The sequence below is a fragment of the Borostomias antarcticus genome (genome assembly GCF_949987555.1).
Source record: "Borostomias antarcticus genome assembly, chromosome: 2".
Lineage (NCBI taxonomy): Eukaryota > Metazoa > Chordata > Actinopteri > Stomiiformes > Stomiidae > Borostomias > Borostomias antarcticus.
Genome location: NC_140235.1, coordinates 11,400,234 through 11,419,343, shown reverse-complemented (window position 1 = coordinate 11,419,343; position 19,110 = coordinate 11,400,234). Strand labels below are relative to the sequence as shown.

At 46.2% G+C, this 19,110-nt stretch overlaps 1 protein-coding gene across 2 annotated transcripts; it reads left to right on the top strand.

The window, feature by feature from the left end:
- The first annotated feature begins 662 nt into the window (after positions 1 to 662).
- Positions 663 to 9,510, top strand: LOC311320751 (spastin-like). Of its 2 annotated transcripts, XM_084452577.1 has the most exons (17): positions 663 to 913; positions 1,181 to 1,264; positions 1,365 to 1,448; positions 2,562 to 2,722; positions 2,881 to 3,008; positions 3,133 to 3,226; positions 3,643 to 3,717; positions 4,356 to 4,427; positions 4,879 to 4,954; positions 5,324 to 5,415; positions 6,633 to 6,737; positions 7,520 to 7,599; positions 7,886 to 7,928; positions 8,053 to 8,132; positions 8,233 to 8,303; positions 8,483 to 8,523; positions 8,662 to 9,510. In XM_084452577.1, the coding sequence occupies exons 1-17, from the start codon at positions 793 to 795 to the stop codon at positions 8,785 to 8,787; spliced, it is 1,533 nt and encodes a 510-aa protein (XP_084308703.1). In that variant the 5' UTR covers positions 663 to 792; the 3' UTR covers positions 8,788 to 9,510. The 2 variants fall into 2 exon arrangements, with proteins under 2 accessions (XP_084308703.1, XP_084308704.1); XM_084452578.1 differs by lacking the exon at positions 6,633 to 6,737.
- The last annotated feature ends 9,600 nt before the right edge of the window (positions 9,511 to 19,110 follow it).

Below are 19,110 nucleotides of genomic sequence, written 5' to 3'. Positions count from 1 at the left end.
CACGTTTTCTATGCCCATGTTCGCCTAAACGGCATACGGGACAAGGGGTTAATTATAAGGTGGTGTAATAAACCAGAGTGAGCTGGTGTTTTTGCCATCCTTCACTATGTCACCGCCTTGCCTTCAATATAGTTTGCTCTCCACTTTACCCATCCCAGGCCACGACTCTTTTGCATTAAAGACAGTAACGAAACAAAACGTTTATCACCGGTAACACCGCCCAGAAAATCAAAAACGGCTGCTCCAATTCTCTAAAACGATGTAGCATGCTGTTGTTTTAGTACTGAGCAAGGCTTATTGGTTGATCATATTTTAGTACATAGCACTGATTCGTTAGTTACTCCATGCAGGTAAGAGGTGTGGTTATTTTTTTCTAGCAATTACATAAAACTAGTTGGATTGGCTATTTAAAGGGGCCATAGGGGGCTGATTGGTTACTAGATTGCAGGCGTGGCTAATGTTTTTGTGAAAAGTTAAAAAGTGCATGGGTCGCCCCGCGGTGCACCCGCGTCGCTCAGCCCTGACCGGGTAGACTGGCACGTGATACATTTCTCAACTGTTGAGGCTAAACACGTTTCAGCTTCACGCATGCGAAGTGCAAACTTCTCCACTTCTGTTTTTGTTATGATGATGATGCACAACCGGATATAACAAACATTTTTCGTTGTCAGCGGTTAGCGAAATATTCGTCTTTCCAGAGTAGGTCAATAGTGGTTAAATGTCCAGCTAGCTAACCTAACTGTTCGATACATAACTGTGGTTTATTGATATTCATAGCTAGGCTAGCTAACCATGTCGGCCAAAATGAAACGGCCGGAGGACTGTAAAGACAACAGCGAACGGATCAGAAACCACCATAAACAGGCGTTCGAATACATCTCCGTGGCACTAAGGATCGATGAGGACGATAAAGGTTTGAATCATGTGATGATTGCTATATTGTTTCAAGCCAAGCTGACTCAACACATTGTTGCTGTATGTCTCTCTCTCTCTCTCTCTCTCTCTCTCTCTCTCTCTCTCTCTCTCTCATCTAACCCTAACCCTAGGGTGTTTATGCTGTGAAATGGCCTGATCCTTGATTTTAACTTAATTTAAATTGCACCAATAAAAGGATTACTAAAGGTTAAAGGTCTCTCTCTCTATCTCTCTCTCTTTCTCTCTCTCTCTCTCTCTCTCTCAGGTGTTAAGGGAGAGGCAGTCCAGTGGTACAAGAAGGGCATTGCTGAGCTTCAGAGGGGTATTGCTGTAGAGATCACAAGAGAAGGTAATGCCTATACCGTTTCAACGAGCAAGCAGTGGTTGCATCGCAGTCAACTGAACTGGCGAGCTAACATGCTTTGCTGGTGTTTTTCCACCACTTTTAGGAGAACACTATGAACGATCAAAGAGGCTTCAGGAGAAGATGGTGACTAATCTCACCATGGCAACGGACCGTCTGGCACTATTAGGTCAGCTAGTCTACATTTTCAGAATCTTGACTTCATATTCCTGATGTAGCCATCCCCTAGTACAGTAGGACCCCACTTATCCGAACCCAACGGGACCGAAGGTCGTTTGTATCTCTGAAATGTCCAGATGACTGAAACTTATGTTAAAATGCACTAAATTCATTAAGTGGTATACTTGTTTCATATAGACTCATAATAGACCGATAAATACCCTTAATTACTTGTGAAAATGCATCAAAATTGCAATCAAATAGGCAACTAAACTCATGTAGCCTAGCCTATAATAGGCCTACAGTAGCTTATAATAAAATAAACGAATTTCCACTTGAGTGCGTGCTTTGATCAAATACAGTAGGCTACTGTACTTTATTCTCAAATGAGGCCCACGCTGCATCTATAGGCTACTGTATTCGCAGAACAAAATGGTATAGCCTAAAAACAACCCAACATTAGAACAATTAGAGCAAATGATAATCAATAAATAAATAAATGAAATGACAGACAAGTAGTTGTCGTGTCTTAGGGCTATTGTAGCCTAAAAGAAAGTCTCTAAAACAACCGATGTAGGCTAACGTGGCCTAGGCTGTAGGCTATTATTTAACAAATACAGTAGGCCTATTATAGGCTAATCTACAGTACATGCTTACAACACGTCTGTGTTCCTGAAGTCCATTAACTGGGAACGAAAAATGACTCGATGCTCATCTGCTTCAGTTTGCTGACGCGCTTTCTGGCTACCAAGGAATGCAGCTCTCGCAGCAGACTCGTTTGCGTTTTGCGCTCGACATTAGAGTAACAAAGAAATGAAACGTGACAGTAGGTTACAGCCTACAGGCAACATGTAGGTCTACATACAGTTCTGTTTTTATTCACAGTAGGATACAGTACTGTAATGAAAATCCCACCAGTAACCAGATAGCAGGCTCAAAAAAAAAGAAAAGTTTTTTAAGCCTGTCCAGTAGACCGGGAGGTTCGGATCTCTGAAGTTCCGATGAGTGGGGTCCTACTGTAGTCTTTTACACAGCATGCCTTTGTTCTTCTGGCTGATGTCACACTGTCCCTGTTGAGCTGTGTCTCTAGCCTGTGGTTAAAACCAATTCTCTCATCTCACAGAGAACGGAGCAGCGAAGAAATTGGATCCTCCAAACTCATCAGGTCATCCTCCTCCTCAGTCAAAGCCAGTTCCAAGGAGCCAGCCTGGCCTAAGTGGCGTTTCTAGTCACACCAAGCCTTCCACTACTGCCAGACCAGGTGCCAGGACCAGTAACATAAAGGTATTGACCTTATGACCTCACACCCGTCCGACACCATTTAGTGATCTCATATGCGTGCTTTGATGCTGCTTCAAATTTCCCACACAGATATTGTGTTCGTTGTTTTGATTGTGTTTATTTGCATTTCTGATATTGTGACCTTGGTGTCTGGGTTCAAGGTTACCCCTAAGGTGGGTCAAAATGGTAGGCCAGCTGCATCAAAGCAGCCTCCAAAAAGGGACATGAAACACTTCAAGAATGTGGACAGTAAGCTGGCCAACTTGATTCTTAACGAAATTGTGGACAGGTGAGATTGAGAAGATTTATCACTTTCATCATGGTTATATAGCTTAATAAGGTGATGAACTGTGGTTGAAAACGTCTTTGAAATGACACTGGTGTGACTGATGCTTGTGTGTTTATTTTCCCAGTGGAGCGAGAGTTAGTTTTGAAGACATCGCAGGGCAGGAGTTGGCCAAGCAAGCACTCCAGGAGATAGTCATCCTGCCTGCACTCAGACCTGAAGTAATATCCTGAATGAAATTTCCTTTCAGTTATTTTCTGCTGTGTTGATTTGCTCTGCTCTGATAGATAGATAGACAGACAGACAGACAGACAGACAGACAGACAGACAGACAGACAGACAGACAGACAGACAGATAGATAGATAGATAGATAGATAGATAGATAGATAGATAGATAGATACTTGCTTAATGACTCACTTACTTTAACGATCCACCTAGGTGGGAATTTGCCGTTTCAGCAGTGGATAAATTACAGCAAGGTTGGAAAATGCACTAGATACAGGGCAGTAAACATAACAATGAGGAGGAACAGGGACTATACATCCATATGTACAACATATGTACAGTATAGTACAGAACAGAATAAAAAAATATGTACATACATTCTGTTTCATCTGTGCTCCTGACCCTTCCAGCTGTTCACGGGCCTCAGAACCCCAGCACGGGGCCTGCTGCTCTTCGGACCCCCAGGCAATGGGAAGACCATGCTGGTGAGTGCTTCCATGGGCAGGCCTCAGGCACAGGGGCTGATCAGTCTACAATAATGTCTTTCCTCAGCATGTTAAAGGAGTAGTAAAGGGAAAATGCATGTTTAGCCCTGTTTTAAGGTTACTTATGATCATATACAATGGTTCAGATCAAAACGTTGACAAAACTAGCACTTTTGAGAAAGTCTGATAATTGCTTTTGAAATTGAGAGTTTAACATGTTTTTTAATGATTTTTCACGGTGCCCACCCACATCCATTGTATGACCAAAATGGTGGTAGAGCAATTATCAGACTGCTAGTTTTGTCGACGTTTTGATCTGAACCATTGTATATGATCATAAGTGACCTTAAAACAGGGCTAAATATGCATTTTCCCTTTACTATTCCTTTAAATTGCCGCATTGCCATTACACGCTGAGGAAGGGTGTTGCCCGAAATATAAGCTGTGTGGAAAATAATGTGAATCAACTTGAGAGTGCTTTCCTAGTCTCTTTTCATATTACTACTACTGTTAGGATCTAGCACATGGTTGTTAAAAGATTGGTGTGAGTTTAGCGAGTTGTAGCGAGTTTTTCTGCAATAACGCCTTTCAATACATGATGGAAAAACTACCCATAACCCCTTGCTCTCCCTAACCAGGCCAAAGCGGTCGCCATGGAGTCCAAAGCCACCTTCTTCAACATCAGCGCTGCCAGCCTGACTTCTAAATATGTACGTCTGACTTAATATTAGGGGTGTAACAATCTATGGCGATACAGAAACGTCACAATATGTATCGTCAAGGTGAAAACAATATTGTGATATGTTTATTGTATATCAGTGAACGCTGGTTACACAACGCTGGTAACAAACACGTCTTTTGTCTCTAGGCCTATCCATGATATTACAACAGTTAAGCTCTAAATTCACAAAGTGTAGTGGGGTAGAAATGTGGAGAAATGCACTATTGGTGTGAACGGCAGCACTACTGCAACGCTTCACACCTGCCCTTAGTGTATCGTATCGTATTGTTATCGTCAACCCAATATCGTGTATCATATTGTATCGTGAGATTAGTGTATCGTTACACCCCTACTTAACATGCTCAATTCCTGTGGAGACGTCACAGTGGAGAACCTGTCTGCTGAGTCTGACTGGGGCTTGTTGTGTGTCTCCATCACAGGTAGGAGAGGGCGAGAAGCTTGTCAGGGCCCTGTTCGCCGTTGCCAGAGAACTACAGCCTTCCATCATCTTCATCGGTATCCACTCCACTCACTTCCTCGTTTGTCAGAATCAGAATCACATCCGTTTTATTGCCAGGCAGTCTACAACATGCTAGGAATTTGCTTCAGTTAATGTTGCATAACATGGAGACAACATTGGTTCAGGGACAAGATGGGACATTGCAAAGATAGGACAGTGCAAATGAGCACAACATATGAATACAAAAAACAATATACAAAATGGAGTGCGGTCAGTGTGCATACAGCGAGTGTATGAAGGGTTATGTGTGTGCGATGTGATATGCGTGTGCGGTCCTAGAGTGTCCTCCTGACCATACTGTACCTCCTCGCACATTATCTGTTCACAACAGCCATTCCCATCTTTGTTTCGACATCTCATCACAGATGAAATCGACAGTCTCCTTTGTGAACGGAGGGAGGGAGAGCATGATGCCAGTCGCCGGTTAAAGACGGAATTCCTGATTCATTTTGATGGGGTAAGACCAGCATTATCACCCATAGTCCACTTTAAACTACATACTTCACTTAGTATAGATGGTCAATGAATGTCCATGAAAAATTGCTTTGGCTCAAAACAGCTGTGGCTTAGGAGGTAGAGTGGGTCGTCCAATGACCACATAGTCGCCGGTTTGATCGAGCACCTTGTATGGCAGCTGCTGCCGTGTGTGTGTGTGTGTGTGTGTGTGTGTGTGTGTGTGTGTGTGTGTGTGTGTGTGTGTGTGTGTGTGTGTGTGTGTGTGTGTGTGTGTGTGTGTGTGTGTGTGTGTGTGTGTGTGTGTGTGTGTGTGTGTGTGTGCGTGTGTGCGTGCGTGTGTGTGCGTGTTTGTGTGCGTGTGAGAACCACTCCCCTTCGGCAGGAGACTGCGGTCCATCCATAAAAACAGCTTCTTCCCCACTGCCACCAGCCTCATCAGTGTCCACCTCTGACTCTCCCCCCCTGACTCTCCCGTCTGACTCTCCCGTCTGACTCTCCCCCTCTGACTCTCCCCCTCTGACTCTCCCCCTCTGACTCTCCCCCTCTGACTCTCCCCCCCTGACTCTCCCCCTCTGACTCTCTCCCCTCTGACTCTGTCCCCTCTGACTCTCCCCTGTGACTCTCTCCTCTGACTCTCTCTCCTCTGACTCTCTCTCCTCTGACTCTCTCCCCTCTGACTCTGTCCTCTCTGACTCTGTCCTCTCTGACTCTGTCCTCTCTGACTCTGTCCTCTCTGACTCTGTCCTCTCTGACTCTGTCCTCTCTGACTCTGTCCTCTCTGACTCTGTCCTCTCTGACTCTCCGCTCTGACTCTCTCCGCTCTGACTGTCCCCTCTGACTCTCCCCCTTTGACTCTCCCCCTTTGACTCTCTCCTCTGACTCTCTCCCCTCTGACTCTCCCCCTCTGACTCTCCACTCTCTGACTCTCCCCCCCTCTGACTCTCTCCCCTCCGACCTGTCCCTTTTGCACTTCTTGCGCATGACTATTGACTGTAGTGTACATAGGTTCGCACTGCACACACATATCACAACGGCACACATATTGTATAACTAGAAATGGTGTTGAGAGAGCACAGGCCTCCACCCACAAATGCATTTTATGGCTGTGTGCGCTTGCAGGTGCATGCGAGCAGGACATGTTTGGTATTGCTGCATTCATAAGGTCGAGAGCTTTATGCCAGTCCAAACCCTGTGTCTCTGTGACCTTCCCATGTCCAGATATGGCAGTTTCATTCCCCCCCATTGACAATGAATGGAGGTGAATGGCCGGCCGTGTTTGGGCGGCTCGTGGACCTGCCCCGTGATTCGGATCCACTCCAAAATGTAATGGGTTCTGAGTTCGACCCTGCTACACCCCTCCACCGAGTTCCATGAAAATCAGTCTGGTAGTTTTTGCGTGATCCTGCTAACAAACCAACAAATAAACTAACACACACCACTGAAAACATTACCTCTCGCCCTGTGCTTTCGCTGGGGTGGAGATAAAAACATGGCACACACTGTACACATACTGTATATACACTCATCACGCACAATTTTGTATTTTGCACTGTTCATTTGCACTGTCCTGTCTTTGCCCTGTCCCATCTAGTCCTTGCACCCTGTCTAACGTTGTATCAGGGGCGGCTGTGGCTCAGTGGTAGAGCGAGTCATCCAATGACCGCAGGGTCGGAGGTTCGAATCCCAGCTCCTCCTGTCCACATGTCAGTGTCCTTGGGCAAGACACTGAACCCCAAATTGCTCCCAATGAGCAGTCTAGCACCTTGCATGGCAGCTGCCACCATTGGTGTGTAAATGTGTGTGTGAATGGGTGAATGAGAGGCCATTGTGTGGATAAAAGCGCTATATAAGTGCAGTCCATTTACCATTTCATCAGTGTTATTGCACCAAGTGACCAAAACAAATTCGTAGTATGTGTAAAAACTACCTGGCAATAAAACAGATTTTGATTCTGATTCTGAATGAGAGGCCATTGTAAAGCGCTTTGTCCGGTAAGGTCGACAGGCACTATATAAGTGCAGTCCATTTACCATTTACCATCCTTGCGTCTATACATTGTCCCATTCCCATCATCCCTACTGATATTGGACATGTCCTGGTTCCAGGTGCAGTCAGGTGGGGATGAAAGGGTCCTGGTGATGGGAGCCACCAACAGGCCTCAGGAGCTCGACGAGGCAGTGCTCAGGTACAGTACAGGCGTTGCATCCCTGGCTGTTAAGAATGGTGTGTTGATAACTTTTAAGCAGTTCTCAATACTTCATTCATCATTGAGAAAGTAAAATTTCAAGTTGCTCTGTCATAATGTTGTATTACTGTGTAATAATGTTGTATTACTGTGGTTATTGTTGTTTCAACATTACGTTACAACCAACTGAACATTATAACCGATGGAATTATTTATGAATCAAAATGTCCCATTGAAACGATTTTGACTGAATGTCAATACTGACATTTTATGCTGATCTTTTCAGGCGCTTTGCAAAAAGGGTATATGTAGCTTTACCAACAGAAGAGGTACAGGATGTTCTTTTCATATTGCATCTTTCCTACTCAAATTAACTGCAAATTAAATGTCCAAGCATTCATGATTTAGATCTTCATTTTGACCTGATGTTAATGTTTCTTTTTCTCATCCTAGACACGATTGAAGTTGCTCAAACATCTTCTGGGAAAGCATAAGAACCCACTAGACCAGAAGGAATTGGCCTATCTAGCAAAGTACGATCCCACTTCACACTCGGCTGTGTCATCCAGTATACTCTTTTGTTTTTTACAATATTAACACTCAATAATTGTGCTGGACCCGGACTGTTAACAGGATAACAGTGGGCTACTCAGGAAGTGATCTAACCTCATTGGCCAAGGATGCTGCTCTTGGACCAATCAGAGGTGAGCCCAACCTCTGAAAATGCAATTAAAGTGAAGAGATATCACAATGTGCAGTTGGAACTAGCTGTTGTATAATGGAAAGCAAGGCTACACAGCACTGGTGTTTTACCTTCAGGAGCTGCATGGCCCACGCAGCTCGTTACTCATAAAAATACATGTTTCTATTTCTTTTTACACAGAATTAAGACCAGAACAAGTGAAGAACATGGCTGCGAGTGAGGTAAGAACGACGACATCTGAATCTTGTCGGTGAAATGTCAGGCGTCTCCTCTGATCTCGCACCTGTCTCTGTAACTTTGTGGTACATCTATGACATTTTTGCCAGAATGATTGACCGCTTTCATGTGGATGTTTTCAGATGCGGAGCATCAAGTGTACAGACTTTGTGGACTCCCTGAAGCGCATTAAGCCGAGCGTCAGCACTCAGACCCTGGACCTGTACGTACGATGGAACACAGACTACGGAGACACGTCAGCCTTCTGATCAACTGACCCTGGACCTGTACGTACGATGGAACAGACTACTGAGACACGACAGCCTTCTGATCAACAGAGCCCACGTAGCTCAGAGATGGGTGGCTGTAGAAGTAGTGAAATATTACTGAATATCACCAGTACAAACCCTTGTGAATTTCAGTTCCAAATCCATTGGAACACTTTTTTTTCTAAAGTGAGATTGTACCAATGATTAATATGTGCACTAGTGTGTAAGAATGTAGGCTAAGGTAGGAATTATTGTGTGTCCATGAATTGTGCTTCCTTGAATTCATCCAAATCCCTGGGCCATATCTTGTCTTACAACTCAAGTTAACATGGCATTGCATATGACTTAAAGCAAATTCCTCTAAGAAAAGAAAGTTGTAAAAATAATGATCCAACTAATATATTGATTGATTGATTGATTAATGGCTGAGCTACTGTCTTGTGAATGTGCAATGCCTAGCACGTGAATAGGATTTGAATTGACATTAACATTAACCAATTGATTTCACTTTCTATGAAAATACATAGTACTCTGCATGTTTATTCTGCAAAATTATCTTTGACAGTGATCATTCAGTGGCTGCTGTAGCTCAAGGGAAACGGAAAGACCTGCCTTGTTTGAAAATGAATACCGATTTATTGTAGCAATATCTGTATCTGTCTTTATTTCAGTTATACAAGACATGGCTGAAGAGCCCCATCCGATTGTGTAAATTACATTACCTGCGAGTCACATTCTTTGAATCCCATAAACTGTTGGTAGATGGCGCCAAAGAGCCATGTTACCCATTTCAAGCCATTAAGTGCCACTCATTCATGATGTGAACACTGTCTTTGAGAGTCAGATGATCTTTTCTAAGCATCCGTACACACACAGATTAATAATAAGCCACAACAAAGGCCCTTTTCAGGTGTATTTGTTTTGTCGAGATGAGCAAAAGGACTATTGATGAGTGTGCAGGTGTGCGAGCCCAATCACATGCAAGTAGAATGACAGTCATACATCTGACATGAGCAAGCCACGTCTTCAGCCCAGCCCAGCCTGTCCCTGTGGGATATGAACATGTGTTTACATGTGTGTACACGTCCTACAGCGAGAGGTCAGACTGAAGATGACGGAAGTTATTATTGAGCTTTCTCTGGCTGCCTCCACCGTGCTACGACGCACCAAATAACACCGAGTGAGTGTGCTGACAGGGGTCATCAACTGCCAACATATACGTTTTTACACAAGATTCTGAAGATAACCGGTCATCTATAGGCCTAACCCTCACACGTGTAGGTGTGTTGCACTACAGTGGGTTCTGTTCTTTTCAACCTTTCTCTCACAGGTCAGTAGGCTGTGTTGTGACTTTTGACACGGGGTTGGTTTATACCCAGCTCCACCACAGTGGCCTCCAGGCTGGGCTGCCTGTCTGTTCACGCAGGTCTCAACATGACCGATAAATACTCACAGCTGTTGATGAATGTTAATTTAGTGGCCCGTATTTGGATGTTTATTCCAATACACACACGCGCGCGCACGCACACACACACACATAAACACACACACACAGATATGTGCATCCTTTCACACCTATTCACCATGGCTGTCTTCCCTCCGGGGAGTTGAGTGTTTTTATTACGTATCGTGACTGAAGAGGTTCTTTCATTCCTCTGCAGGCTGGAGTGACAGGGGTTTGGAGTGCCTAATGCTCGTGTTGCTCACCGCTGTTTCTGAATGCTAGTAGCCCCATACTCATAGGCCTATTTATATCCAATTATATACACACACAAACACTTTGATTTACGAGGAATTTGTTGTTTTTTTGGACATATACCTACCATTTAAAGTTTGACATTCTCTTTGAGTTGGGTCAAAGTTGTTTATGGTCAATAGAGAGAATGCGCCTCTGACCTTGTCGGTCTTTGGTTCAAATGTTGAACTCGAGCTATTTCACCTGAGGGAACCACCAGCAGGACTGCTAATGGGGGACCCATTATCATCTTTTCCAAATAGGTTGTGCTTTCAAATCAAAAGGTGGCACGTTGTGGATGTTAAGGATGAAAAGAAAGTCTTTATAACCAGGGAGTGATTGACAGCCAGCTTAACCTCAGGCGTGGACTGGAGGTAAACAGTGAAATCCATGATGGTTTGTCCAATAGGGTTACTCTTGGGAAAACAGGATCATTTGACACCTCTGCTGGGCTAGCCCACCCTGCACTGAGTGGAATTATAGTCAACACAGTGAGAGGACCACTCACTCGCTGAGAAAACAGACTACTAGTGTTCTTTCAAGAGCCCCCTTATCAAAACAGTGAGTGGATGGGTTATTTGTGATGGGGTGTGCATGGTGTAGGCCTACTGTGGTCCTTAAGTGCAAAACAACACGACATTTAGCAAAACACGACATTTCGCAAAAACACATTTCCTAACACTAAGCCTATGACATTTTACGAAAATTGGATGACCGCCCCGAACTTTGGTTCTAAAGGTGCCAGAGCTCTGTGAATTTCTAGGCCATACCTGAGTTTGAGTGGGTGCACTTCTGACTTCTTCTTTGTAGTGTTTAGATGTTTTAATGTAGCGCCATGGTTTCTGAAACACCAATACAACTCTTGTATCTCAATTTAAGTTTCACTTCAGCAAAGGGATGTCAGTGTTTGTCTTCCCCACTGCTATGCCCTTTGGTCTCTTTCTTCCTAAATTAACCCTTCACATGGCAGAATTGTCTCTCCCTTTCACACTCTCCCCCCCACCCGTCTCTCTCTTCTTTCGCTCTTTCTCCCTCTCTCTCCCTCTATATATATCTCACTCCCGTCCTCTCCCTATATTTCTTCCCCTTTCTTTTCTCTCTCTCTCTCTCTCTTCTCTCTTTCTCTGCAGGACAGCTGTAACCGGGGAGTAATCTGGACCGTGAGACTGAACGGGTGCATGTTCTAAGTGGCCAAGTAGAATCGAATACATTCTTACAGAACATTAATATAATGAGCCAGGGGTTCTAGAACAAACAGCTGATGATAATTCAAATCATGATAAATGTGAGTCTACAGTAAGCTACAGCTCTGCTCTCTCTGTGTCAGAATGTAAATGACAGTCCTCCGGTCTCCTATGAGTCCACCATCTTCTCCACCCGCTCTGCCACCCTCTACATCCTGGCACTTAGTTGCACAGATGCAGACAATGCGCTCACAGCTACCATTACTAATGGTATGTCTCCGAGTTTGTACCTGTGTGTGTGTGTGTGTGTGTGTGAGAGAGAGAGAGAGAGAGAGAGAGAGAAAGAGAGAGAAGGGGGGGGGGGGGGGGGGGCTAGAGATAGCATGAGAAAGATAAAGAGTTTGTGTGTATTTTTGTGTTCGTGTGTGTGTGTGCTCATGTCCATTTACAGGACATGGCAAGTGGGGAAAAGGCACACAGGGAATATTCAGAGGTGCTGGTAATGGGATATACACTGATATAGAAAAAAGGAACCACACACTCAGGTCTGGATGGATAAATAACTTTAGTGGCCGTAGCCTTTGTCACATACTGTGTCAATACTGTGGCTCCCTCCCCATGAGTGGGCACGATGCCACCATAGAAACGGATGAAGACAGAGACAGACGGAGATGGAGACAGAGATGGATGGAGACAGATGGAGTAGGACGGAGACCTAAACCTTCATCCTGGACCGCTGTCTGACGGAGACGGACGGAGATGGACAGGGACAGATGGAGATGAAGACAGACAGAGATGAAGATGGACGGAGAGTCATGAGTGTGTGAGGTGTATCTGTGTATGTATGCGAGTACCTGAGAGTACTTGACTACAAACTACAAATGTGGGTTGTCCCGTCACGGGTCAGTGAATGGAGGTGGGTCATACTATTGCAGCTCCAGGAAAGAGGTGATTGCAGCACTAATTGAGGTCCATCACCATGTTGAGCAGAGACACTTGGTTCCCTCTGTGGGTGTTCAGGGCCTCGAAGTTGAGCATCAGGATCAACTTTAATACTTATGTAATACTTTCTGGGGTCACACAAAGCAGGGAGTAGCATGTTACCTAAAATGCTTCACTAGCAAACAGACACCAACTTACACCTGGAAGACTTTAACCCTGATTTAAAGGAATACAAGTGGGAAGAATAGGGAAGGCTCGAGAGGGGGGAGAAAGAAGGATTCAGCTTGTACATTATTAGAAGTTGACATTCATGGAGTTCAGGGATGTGTAAGTGGTGAGTAAAGAATGGGTATACTCTGACTAAAGAAGTGGGTATATTCTGACTAAAGAAGTGGGTATACTCTGACTAAAGAAGTGGGTATATTCTGACTAAAGAAGTGGGTATACTGACTAAAGAAGTGGGTATACTCTGACTAAAGAAGTGGGTATATTCTGACTAAAGAAGTGGGTATACTCCGACTAAAGAAGTGGGTATACTCTGACTAAAGAAGGGGGTATACTCTGACTAAAGAAGTGGGTACTGTAGCAGAAATGTTTGAAGAGAAAATGTGAAGAGAAACAGTCTTTACACTTGTGGTGTTTAAAGAAGCGGGTGTGCTGTGGGTCCATGGATAAAGAAGTGGGTGTAGTACTCCGTATACCTCTGTACACTGTACCCGCCACTACACCACTGATGAAGTTGGATATTTTTGTGGTTGAAACAACATTCTCGTACACAACACTTTTTCCATTCACGTCCAATTCACTTTCTGCCAGGAGACACAATTTCATACACAACACTTTTTCATTCATGTCTAGTTTGCTTTAAAATCCCATAAACATGCACACACACACACACACAAACACACACACTGTGGGGTATACTGACTTGAATCTCTAAGGGGTGAGGAAGTTGAGCAGGTGGAAGAGCTCCTCCAGTTTGGTTGTTCTGAAGAGGAGTGCCAGAAAGCAAGTTTGTGCTACAAGGGATAGTTGTTCAGCACACTGAAGAGTTATGCATAGAGAGGGAGAAGGAGAGAGAGAAAACCACCAACAAAAAAAGGCAAGGGGAAGGGTTAATAACTGAACAAATCTGTTTTCTGAGGTTGAGTGACACCATCTTGGACAGATAAGGACTTCGGCAAGCTTCAATAAGCAGTGGTCCAATTCCCCTCCCAGTGCATAACAATGTCATGTACATGTAGATCATTCTTAGTGAATGTGGCTGTAGTTAAATAGGAAAGGGGTGTGTTGGCTTGGGACATCTGATAGAAGATGGTGATGAATGTATTTGAGTTTTCTATGGTTTCCAATGATGGCACTCTTCTACCATATAACAAACCAGAACTTGGGCCCTACTATAGATTCTGAAGAATGCCAATAGGCCGAAACGTCAATAAATTAACTGCATATGGAGCCAGAGTGTGCACACTTTTTTCTTTTTTTTTCACCAAGAAGAGGGAATCCTTTTTGTCGCTCCCTTCCTCCCTTCCTCCGTCCCTGTTGGCGTTGTTGACCTGCAGTTCTATGTTGCTACCACAAGAGGCAGTGGTCCCAGAACATCAAAAGAAAAAGACTCTACAGATTTCCCAGGTCAGCGGTGGCCGAATAGTACGCTGCCTATCACTGCAAAGGTTGTGAGTTCAATCCTTGGTTGTGAGTTCAATCCTTGGTGTGGACGTACAATGATGTATTTTGTCACTGGATGTTATAGAAGTTATGTAACGAGCGTGGGTCATATTTGTTAATTATAGACCCTTTTAAAGCCTAGTCAGCACAAGTATGCGCGCAAAATAGATCCGTTTGCTTAGGTAAGAAGTAAACAGTAACTCAAAACCTGGCTGCACGCTAAGCTAAAGCTAAGTTCAGGAAATGAAGCCCAATGATAGATAGCTAACGTTAGCTAGTACTAGCTAACACGCTAGCTAGTGTTAGCTACCTAACTCAAGGCCTCTCGTGAGTAGAATAGCCAGTGTTGTGAAATACATTTAATAACTGGTCAGTTGATATGTTGCACAGCAATCGAGCAGGACAATATCATTAGGGCTAGGTTAGGTAGCTAGCAAAGTCAGCTTGCCCAGCTGGTATGGTTATAGGCTCCTATGGGATATCTTAGTACAGTAGGACCCCACTCATCCGAACTTCAGAGATCCGAACCTCCAGGTCTATTTTTTTTTTTAGCCTGCTATCTGGTTACTGGTGGGATTTTCATTACAGTACTGTAGGCCTACTTGCATTTAAATCTGTCATAATAAACACATACTGTATCCTACTGTGAATAAAAACAGAACTGTATGTAGACCTACATGTTGCCTGTAGGCTGTAGCCTACTGTCACGTTTCATTTCTTTGTTACTCTAATGTCGAGCGCAAAACGCAAACGAGTCTGCTGCGAGAGCTGCATTCCTTGGTAGCCAGAAAGCGCGTCAGCAACCTGAAGCAGATGAGTATCGAGTCATTTTTCGTTCCCAGTTAATGGACTTCAGGAACACAGACGTGTTGTAAGCATGTAGATTACCCTACTAGGCCTACTGTATTTGTTAAATAATAGCCTACAGCCTAGGCCACGTTAGCCTACATCGGTTGTTTAGGCTGCAATAGCTTAAGACACGACAACTTGTCTGCTATTTCATTTATTTATTTATTTATTATCATTTGCTCTAATTGTTCTAATGTTGGGTTGTTTTTAGGCTATACCTTTTTGTTCTGTGAATACAGTAGCCTATCGATGCAGCGTAGGCCTCATTTGAGAATAAAGTACTATATTTGATCAAAGCATGTGTAACCGATGTGATCTTGCATTGTGTTTGAATGATTGAACAAGTCCAAATTGCTGTTCACTAGCATTTATTCCCACTCAGGTCCGGGATTCTGATGACAGAGACATACAAAATGGCGATCACACTCGCAGTCTGTCATACAATCACCATGGTGCGCACACGTCAAAGCAGCAAACACGAAATGGGCAAAACCAATTCTCAAATGAAATTCTATACAAAATAATATGCAAATCAACATTTACCTGATGACAGACGAGACATACAAAATGGCGATCACACTCGCAGTCTGTCATACAATCACCATGGTGCGCACTGTCAAGCAAATAAATGAACATTAGCTCACAAGCCATGGCGATAACTAGCTAGGTTAAACAGTTAGCTTCTGGGCTACATAGCACACGCCTTGTGATATCATCACTATAGGTCAGATATAATTAACAGAACCAATGACAGATAACAAATGTATTTGTATCTCAAATATAGTATTATAAAATAAATGAATGTACAGGTATAGGGCAGTGGCTAGTTGCAAAACTAGAATGGAGAAGTAAGACGCCTCCTTCCCTCCACTAGTCTGGGGGTCCACCTTGGGCAAGTGGTAGTACCCCCTAGCCCCCCTACCTGGGGTTACAGGCAAAAACCCCCAATGAATATACAACCTAATGGAAGAGAGACCCGGCCCGGAGGAAGCCCGGGGCCCTCGTCTGGAGCCAGGCCCAGACGGAGGGCCCGCATGCGAGCGCCTGGTGGCCGGGCTTACCACGGAGCCCGGCCGGGCCCAGCCCGAATAAGCAACGTGGAAGCACCATCTCCTCCTCCATCGTCCCGTGGACCCACCACCCGCGGGAGAAATTGTCGGGGTCGGGTGCGCTGCCAACTAGGTGGCGGTGAAGGCGGGGGACACCGACGGACCGGACCCGGGCGGCAAAGGCTGGCTCTGGGGACATGGAACGTGACCTCGCTGGGGGGGAAGGAGCCGGAGCTTGTGAGGGAGGTGGAGCGATACCAATTACACCTGGTGGGGCTAACCTCTACGCACAGCACCGGCGCCGGAACCAAACTCCTGGATAGGGGTTGGACCCTGTTCTTCTCCGGAGTTGCTCACGGTATGAGGCGTAAGGCAGGTGTGGCTATACTAGCTAGCCCCCAGCTGAGCGCCTCTGTGCTGGAGTTCACCCCAGTGGACGAGAGGGTCGCCTCCCTGCGCCTTAGGACTGTGGGGGGGGGGACTCTGACTGTGGTTTGTGCTTATGCACCGAACAGCAGTTCAGAGTACTCAGCCTTCCTGCAGACCCTGAGTGGAGTCCTTTTGGGGGCTCCTGCAGGGGACTCCAGTGTCCTACTGGGGGACTTCAATGCACACGTAGGCAATGATGGAGAAACTTGGAGGGGCGTGATTGGGAGGCATGGCCACCACGATCTGAACCCGAGTGGTGTTCTGTTGTTGGACTTCTGTGCTAGTCACGGTTTGTCCATAACAAACACCATGTTCGAACACAAGGATGCCCACAAGTACACCTGGCATCAGAACACCTTAGGCCGAAGGTCGATGATCGATTTCGTTATCGTATCATCTGATCTGAGGCCATGCGTTTTGGACACTCGGGTAAAGAGAGGGGCAGAGCTGTCCACTGATCACCATCTGGTGGTGAGCTGGTTTCGATGGCGGGGGAAACTTCTGGACAGACCTGGAAAACCCAAGCGTGTAGTGAGGGTGAACTGGGAACGTCTGGAGGAAGAGCCTGTCCGGAGAGATTTCAATTGCCACCTCCGGCGGAGTTTCTCAGGCATCCCTGTGGAGGTTGGGGACATCGAGCATGAGTGGTCGGTGTTCAAAGCCTCCATTGCTGAAGCTGCGGCTGGGAGCTGTGGCCTGAGGGCCATAGGTACCTCAAGGGGCGGTAACCCTCGGACACCGTGGTGGACAGCGGTGGTGAGGGAAGCCGTCCGACTGAAGAAGGAGGCCTTCCGGGTTATGTTAGCCCGGGAGACCCCAGAAACAGTTGCAGGGTATCGACTGGCCCGGAGGGCTGCGGCTTTGGCCGTGACCAAGGCAAAGCAGCGGGTGTGGGAGGAGTTCGGAGAAACCATGGAGAAGGACTTTCGGTCGGCACCAAAGTGTTTCTGGAAGACCATCAGACACCTCAGGAAGGGAAAGCGGGGGACCATCCAAGCTGTATACAGCAAGGAGGGGACACTGCTGACCTCAACTGAGGAGGTTGTTGAGCGTTGGAAGGAGCACTTTGAGGAACTCCTGAACCCGACTAATCCACCCTCTACGATCGAGGCAGAGCCGGAAGATGATGGGGGGTCGTCAATGTCCTTGGAGGAGGTCACTGAGGTAGTCAAACAACTCCACAGTGGCAGAGCCCCAGGGACTGATGAGATCCGTCCAGAAATGCTGAAGGCGCTGGGTGTAGAGGGGCTGTCTTGGTTGACACGCCTCTGTAACACTGCGTGGAAGTCTGGGTCAGTGCCGAAGGAGTGGCAGACTGGGGTGGTGGTCCCAATATTCAAAAAAGGGGACCAGAGGGTGTGTGCGAATTATAGAGGCATCACATTACTCAGCCTCCCAGGGAAAGTTTACTCCAAGGTGCTGGAAAGGAGGGTCCGGCCGATAGTCGAACCTCAGATCGAAGAGGAACAATGCGGATTTCGTCCTGGTCGTGGAACTACCGACCAGCTCTTCACTCTCGCAAGGATCTTGGAGGGGGCTTGGGAGTTTGCCCAACCTGTCTACATGTGTTTTGTGGACTTGGAGAAGGCTTACGACCGGGTCCCCCGAGAGGTCTTGTGGAGAGTTATGCGGGAGTATGGGGTGAGGGGGTCCCTACTTAGGGCCATCCAATCCCTGTACACCCAGAGCGAGAGCTGTGTCCGGGTCCTCGGCAGTAAGTCGTCTGCCTTTCCGGTGGGTGTTGGCCTCCGCCAGGGCTGCGCTTTGTCACCAATCCTGTTTGTGATTTTCATGGACAGGATATCGAGGCGTAGCCGGGGGGAGGTGGGTTTGCAGTTCGGTGAGCTGGGGATCACGTCACTGCTTTTTGCAGATGATGTGGTCCTGATGGCATCAGCTGCCTGCGACCTCCAGCACTCTCTGGATAGGTTCGCAACTGAGTGTGAAGCGGCTGGGATGAGAATAAGCACTTCTAAATCTGAGGCCATGGTTCTCAGCAGGAAACCGGTGGCCTGTCCGCTCCGAGTAGGAAATGAGTCCCTACCCCAAGTGAAGGAGTTCAAGTATCTGGGGGTCTTGTTCACGAGTGAGGGAACCATGGAGAGGGAGTTTGGCCGGAGAATCGGAGCAGCTGGTGCGGTTCTGCAGTCGCTATACCGCACTGTTGTGACGAAAAGAGAGCTGAGCCAAAAGGCAAAGCTCTCGATCTACCGGTCTATCTTCGTCCCCACCCTCACCTATGGTCATGAAGGATGGGTCATGACCGAAAGAACGAGATCACGGATACAAGCGGCCGAAATGAGTTTTCTCCGGAGGGTGGCTGGGGTCTCCCTGAGAGATCGGGTGAGAAGTTCAGTCATCCGGGAGAGACTCGGAGTAGAGCCGCTGCTCCTTTGCGTCGAAAGGAGCCAGTTGAGGTGGTTCGGGCATCTAGTGAGGATGCCTCCTGGGCGCCTCCCTAGGGAGG

Excerpts from the sequence above, each read along its gene's own strand:
- LOC311320751 (XM_084452577.1), top strand. The coding sequence starts at position 793 with ATGTCGGCCAAAATGAAACGGCCGGAGGACTGTAAAGACAACAGCGAA. Across the intron at positions 6,738-7,519 it reads ATTCGGATCCACTCCAAAAT|GTGCAGTCAGGTGGGGATGA; the intron begins GTAATGGGTTCT and ends TCCTGGTTCCAG. Across the intron at positions 7,600-7,885 it reads CTCGACGAGGCAGTGCTCAG|GCGCTTTGCAAAAAGGGTAT; the intron begins GTACAGTACAGG and ends TGATCTTTTCAG.